Source organism: Austrofundulus limnaeus, unplaced genomic scaffold, assembly GCF_001266775.1.
Source record: "Austrofundulus limnaeus strain Quisiro unplaced genomic scaffold, Austrofundulus_limnaeus-1.0 Scaffold668, whole genome shotgun sequence".
In the NCBI taxonomy this organism is placed as follows: Eukaryota; Metazoa; Chordata; class Actinopteri; order Cyprinodontiformes; family Rivulidae; genus Austrofundulus; species Austrofundulus limnaeus.
The window spans coordinates 210,527-216,317 of record NW_013953070.1 but is presented as its reverse complement, the minus strand read 5'-3'; the positions used below and the strand labels follow the sequence as shown (position 1 = coordinate 216,317).

Below are 5,791 nucleotides of genomic sequence, written 5' to 3'. Positions count from 1 at the left end.
CACCAATTTCGATACGGCTGAAAAACCACCTCATCCTAGYGCAAAAACATTTTGTCGAAAAAAGTAAAAAAAAATTTCGAAATTGATGTGTTTCATTTGAGCAAATTTATTTTCGAAATTCTAATTTGCGCATTTTCATGGTBAATGGAAACACAGCTAGTGTTATGTTCTAAAGTATAATTTCTATGGGCCAGTTTTAAGGGTGTATCAAGGCCCCAGATTTTTCATAACTTTAAATTAGTGAAATCAGACAAATTTAACCAAAAGGATCTCAAAAAAGCACAATAGAAGAGATGACAATTTAAATCTGAGAACTAACTGGTGCAATTGGATCTGATCCTGGATACTTTCATTAGGTTTATAGAAAAAACAGACAGGATCTAAACACAGTGCTGTCATTTGGCTAAAACCACAAGCTCTTCAATAAAAATAACTACAACTTGATGTGTCAAAGTTAGACTGACTTGACAACTGTTTATTTATTTGATTGATTGTTATTAGCTCCTGAAACAGAGCAACAACAAAACCAGTAATGAAGGAAAGAAGAATAGAGCTTCAGCTCATGTGAAGGGGCTTTCTGGGAGTCTCTGCCCTGGCAGGCTAACTCTGTTTTGTCCAAAAAGCTCATTTTCCATGGATCACAGCAGCTGAACGTGTGCAGCAAGCATTTCRAATCATCGTTCAGGATCTGCAATGCACGAAGAAATTTCCACAGCAACACATTCTTGTTGGATCATCTCATARTATGCTTTAGGGAGGCGAAGTGGGCCTTCAAAGCAAAAGCAATGACTGAACTGAAGGGCATGGCCACATACCCCAAACTTCCTGTGGATGTCACAATGCACTGAAAACAAGCAAACACACATCAACACAGACATAAAGAAGAAACGTATAGATGCCAAAAGCCATGAGTGGCTTAAGAGAAACAAAAAGGGGAGGGAAGTTGGTGTTTCACATGGGAACTACTTATAAAATATATAGCCCACAAGAAGACAGCAAATATTAGGGGCTGCCACGATAAACACAGCTTCAAAAAAAACAACCACATCTGGGAGAGTGTGATGATTTGAAAGTTGGAAGATGGAGGCAGAAATGAGTGAAGTTATTGAAGAGCTGTCRTCTCTTCATATCTCAATAAATCTAGAAGACTGCAGGAGGAACTGTTCTTCGTTCCTTTGGAGATTGCACTGAACTTTGAGACTCACCTGATTGAATCTGCGGGTGAAGGCCACAACGTTTGGAGCAGAGCTGTGCTTCTCCTTCTTGTTCCAGCCGCAGCTCGACAACTCCTGAAAACAATTGATGAAATGCAGATTAAGTGCTGAGCCACAAGGCTTTCTGTACATACACACATCACTAATGTATTTAGCAGTCCTGTCTGAGGTCAGGCAGTGGGAAATGGAAAGGMGGCAGAGACAAGGATGTGACAGCAGAGGAAAGCAGACGAGGAARAAGAGAATAAAAGAATGAAGAAAAGGTTCAAAGACTGATGAAAGACTACAAAAGCAAACAGGATAAATTTAGTGAAATGTTTTTACACAGAAACGTTTCCTTTCCTACATGGTCATGCAGAATAACTAAGCTTCAAAAAGGACATTTATGGTGCTGGTATAATAATAAAGATGGTCAATAAAACCAGAAAATCACACATCAAAGTATGTAAAACAAGTTTCAACAGACTAGGAAACCACTCAACAATGCAGCATTATTTTTCTGTAAAAATGCCAAACACAAAGGAAACTAGCTACTACCAAATGATGAAAACAAATAACTAAAACAAACGACCCACAAGGTAATTCAACTTACAGAAGGTCGTGGACAAAAATTATTAATAATCACATTTATGGGTTGTTTTGACTTKGCAAACAAGTTAAGGATTGTGACTTGTTGATTTTCTGTTAAAAAGCTGTGAAACACTCCCTGTTAAAACCAGTTGTACAAAGTAGAAGCAGCTGTGGAAGCGCAAGTGTTTTCAGTAGACTTCATTAAAAAGACGTGTGGTATCTTTGGAACTTGAAAAACTGAAAGATTACAACAAATTACAAACCATTGTTTGTTTTAATCCAAAAACCAGGCAGGACTTGGTTTGTTTCCTGAGTTGTTGTCCTCAGTGATGAGTTAAAGGAGGAGACCACACATACTATCCCTTCCTTTGGCCCCTGCAGGATGTCCAGGGGCCAGGGACAATGACATAACCGTAGGAAAAATGTTGTGTGAGCCTGCCTGGTTTCTAACCCGGCTGTGCCAGTCTGTCTGAGTCCGACTTGGGATATGATCAGAAGAGCACCTCCTCCACACAATAACCCCTAAGAGACTGTCTGGGAGCAACGGCATCCACCCAACAACTAACAGTTCCCTGAGCTGGACACCATCAGGATTTCTTTTTGCAAGGAAACGCTGTGTATTGGCAACTCAAGAGGCGGGGGATGGGGGTGGAAGCATATCAAATGCAGATGTTAAAAGCAGACGTTCAAGAGAGGGTGAGCCTTGAGTCTAAACTCGCAGAGTGAGACTGAGGACACAGGAGAAGAAGAAAAAGGGGTACACTGACGGAGACTATAAAACAAACACTGCTTGAATATCTTCCCTCAATCCTGAGCAAGRCCTCATTCATGTTTAGTTGTGCTGTCCCTTTCACACATGTAGGAGTAGCTGAAATACAGTCCAGGGGTCAGATTTATAAAAGATTGCATGGAAACCATACTAAATGTGAATGTACGGCAAAAAGGCGAAAATGGGGTATGCCAAAAAAAATATTCTGATTTGTAAAACCGTGCATACGCATGTTTCTACGCACCTTTCCTTCACCGATCACAGCTTCACCTCAGAGTTTGCGCTCAAGGTCCCGCCTCAGGTTCTACCCTCTACACGCCCACACTCAACCATAAACAGTCAATGTAAAGTACCTCATGAATGTTAAGATGTATTTAAATCTGTAAGATGATCAGTGATTGGTTCAGACACGCTCCGTCGTGTCTCTGGAGGATGACAGGTGCTGACTGACAGCTGCTCACGTGAACAGATTGTCTGTAATTAGCTGCGTTTCCATTGACCATGAAATGCGCAAATTAGAATTTCGAAAATAACTTTGCTCAACGGAAACACGTCAATTTCGAAATAAAAATTATGTTTTTCGACTAAATGTTTTTGTGCTAGGATGAGGTGGTTTTTCAGCCGTATCGAAATTGGTGTTTTTCACAAAACTGCAATGGAAACACTTTTTTCGCATCACGGGGGTCACGTGATCAACAACCGGCTGTTTCTTCTGGTGAACAGGAAGTAGTAGTAATATCATAGAAGTAGTATAAAATAGTAAACTCAGCGACTACAATTCCCCAAAAACACAGCATACGTAGCCGCTCCCAAGTAGGGACTTGTCTCTGGAAAGCCTCGATAAAAGACGCCGACGTCTCCTCTGATGATGAGCGCTAGTGTCGTGGTAGCAACATGCTATGTGTTTACATCCATCGCTGCCATGTTTGTAATGACTTATCATGAGAACAAACATATTTCACGCATGACTTTAATAGCATTTCTTACTTAATGGAATCACCACAGTTGCGAAACTGTGTTTTTCGACATTAACAATATCAACAAAGTTTTGCGCACATTTGTAATGGAAACGCAACTACAGACAGATTTTCCCTCATTTTGCAGGTTTACAGACATTTAGAGTAATGTAACGATTTTTATTAAGAACTCAGCTTCAAATTAATTTTCTCTCAGAGCCTGCAGAACGATACAATAAATAAAATAAAATAANATGAAATTGGAGGTAGTTTGAGGATTAAATTTTTTATGCTTTTTAAGCTCAAAAAAAGGGGGGGCTGTTTTATACATGAGATCGTATTATACATGAATAAATGCGGTTTTTACAATTGTCGATGGGCGTAACTGTTGGAAGCAAGTTCTAATTTGTACACATTTTGCCTTTTTCCACCTTGTATGGATTTTGCAATAATGTGTGGGAACTATCTATGGGGGGAATACAGACAAACCCCTCACCCACTCCTTTGTTATTTTGAGTCTTTATGTCACACGCCTGCTGCTTGTAAAATGGTGAGAGAGAGGGTGAATCAGAATAAAAAAGAAAAAGAAAAAAGCACTGGCCAACGATACAGCAATGTGCATTGTCCCATCCAATACTGTCACATCTCTATTAATAAAAAATATYGTGATATAAAATTTTGGTCATATCACCCAGCACTAGTACAAGGCATTAATGTTGGTCTGTGTCTTACTGTTGGTTCAGGGATGTGTTTAATGTAAATTTAAATTTTGAGAAGACCTCTTGAGAACACATTGGTTTGTGGAACAAAAGGTTCGTTTTCTGACTGAATCAGAAAGTGTAATTCTGTTCTTATCCAAAATATCAAAAAGGTTATTTTTTTATACAGCATTCAAATACAGTATGTGTGTAAACAATACCTTCCTACTTGAAAAAATTTGAGACAAATTAAAATGTGGTGGTTTTATTTAAAGATTTCTCCAACCTTTGCTGTGTGCTTGCTTGGTTTCTCCACTCTCACACAGTCTTTTTATAACACATTTGTGTCTCAGGTGTGTGTCGGTATGCTCTGGGGATGTCAAGTGGGCAGATACCAGATGAGGACATCTCTGCATCGAGCCAGTGGTCTGAATCCACAGCTGCTAGATACAGCAGGTACATCTAACAATAATGAATGAATGATTAATTTTATTTGGTCACATAAAAGAACACTTCACTAATTCTTTCTTCCTTCATCTTCATTATGTCCCCTCACAAAAAAGACTGGACTGTGAGGAGGGTGATGGTGCCTGGTGTCCAGAGATAACAGTGGAACCAGATCATCTGAAGGAGTTCCTCCAGGTTGACCTGCAATCACTCCACTTTATCACCCTTGTGGGCACCCAGGGTCGCCATGCTGGAGGAATGGGTAATGAGTTTGCCCAGATGTACAAGATCAAGTACAGCCGGGATGGCAGTCGTTGGATCTCATGGAAAAATGGGCAGGGAAAGCAGGTAATACTGTCTGTGATGACTAGACAACAATGTTTGATCAAACTATAACCTATTTTCACCCGTCCAAACAATGTCTAATAAGAATAAACTGCATTTAAAGGATTTATTTGTCCAGTTGTTGCTCTTTGTTGTGGCATGATGTATGTTTGTCTTGTAGGTGATTGAGGGGAACAGGAACACCTATGATGTTGCTCTCAGGGACCTGCAGCCACCCATTATTGCTCGCTTGGTTCGCTTCATGCCTGTTATAGACCACTCCATGAATGTCTGCATGAGAGTGGAGCTTTATGGCTGTGAATGGCTGGGTAAGTTATGCTTTAGGTATAAGAGAGGATTAAAAGATGAAGGAAAAATTATAGCAAATGGTTCAAAAGCAGCAAAAAAACTTCTTTTAGCTGCATTTTTTCCAGCTATTTCTGTGGCAGTCTAGTTGTACTGGGAAAGAGAAATTTCCCACCTAATAAACTGGAAAGCCTCCTACATTAGAAATTCCCAGTTGGGCAGAGCACAGTGAGTTAGTTTAGACAAATGACTTGGGGAACTCAGCTGTTAAGTAAAAGAGTTTTACTAAACAGAAGAAAAAAGCTCATGTGGCAGCAACTTACAGGAATGATTAACAAGGAGAATGCACGTATACACAAAACACAGGAGGATCAACATAAACGGTTTTGTAAAACAATACATGGACAAGGAATGCACAACAGGACTCTTATAAAGGCACACTAATGATGGAGATATGACAAACAATGTGAAGAGAAGAGGATTGTGTGATAGTGGGCAGTGTGGTCC

General features: G+C 39.8%; 1 protein-coding gene across 1 annotated transcript in view; it reads right to left on the bottom strand.

Moving 5' to 3' along the window:
- Window positions 1-1,205: 1,205 nt before the first annotated feature.
- Window positions 1,206-5,791, bottom strand: part of LOC106531732 (ras-specific guanine nucleotide-releasing factor RalGPS2) — a gene marked incomplete at its 3' end in the record, with an annotated part of 12,229 nt that continues 7,643 nt past the window's right edge. Inside the window, 1 exon segment of the mRNA XM_014027649.1 lies at window positions 1,206-1,289. Within this exon segment, the coding sequence (XP_013883103.1) occupies window positions 1,206-1,289 (84 nt within the window).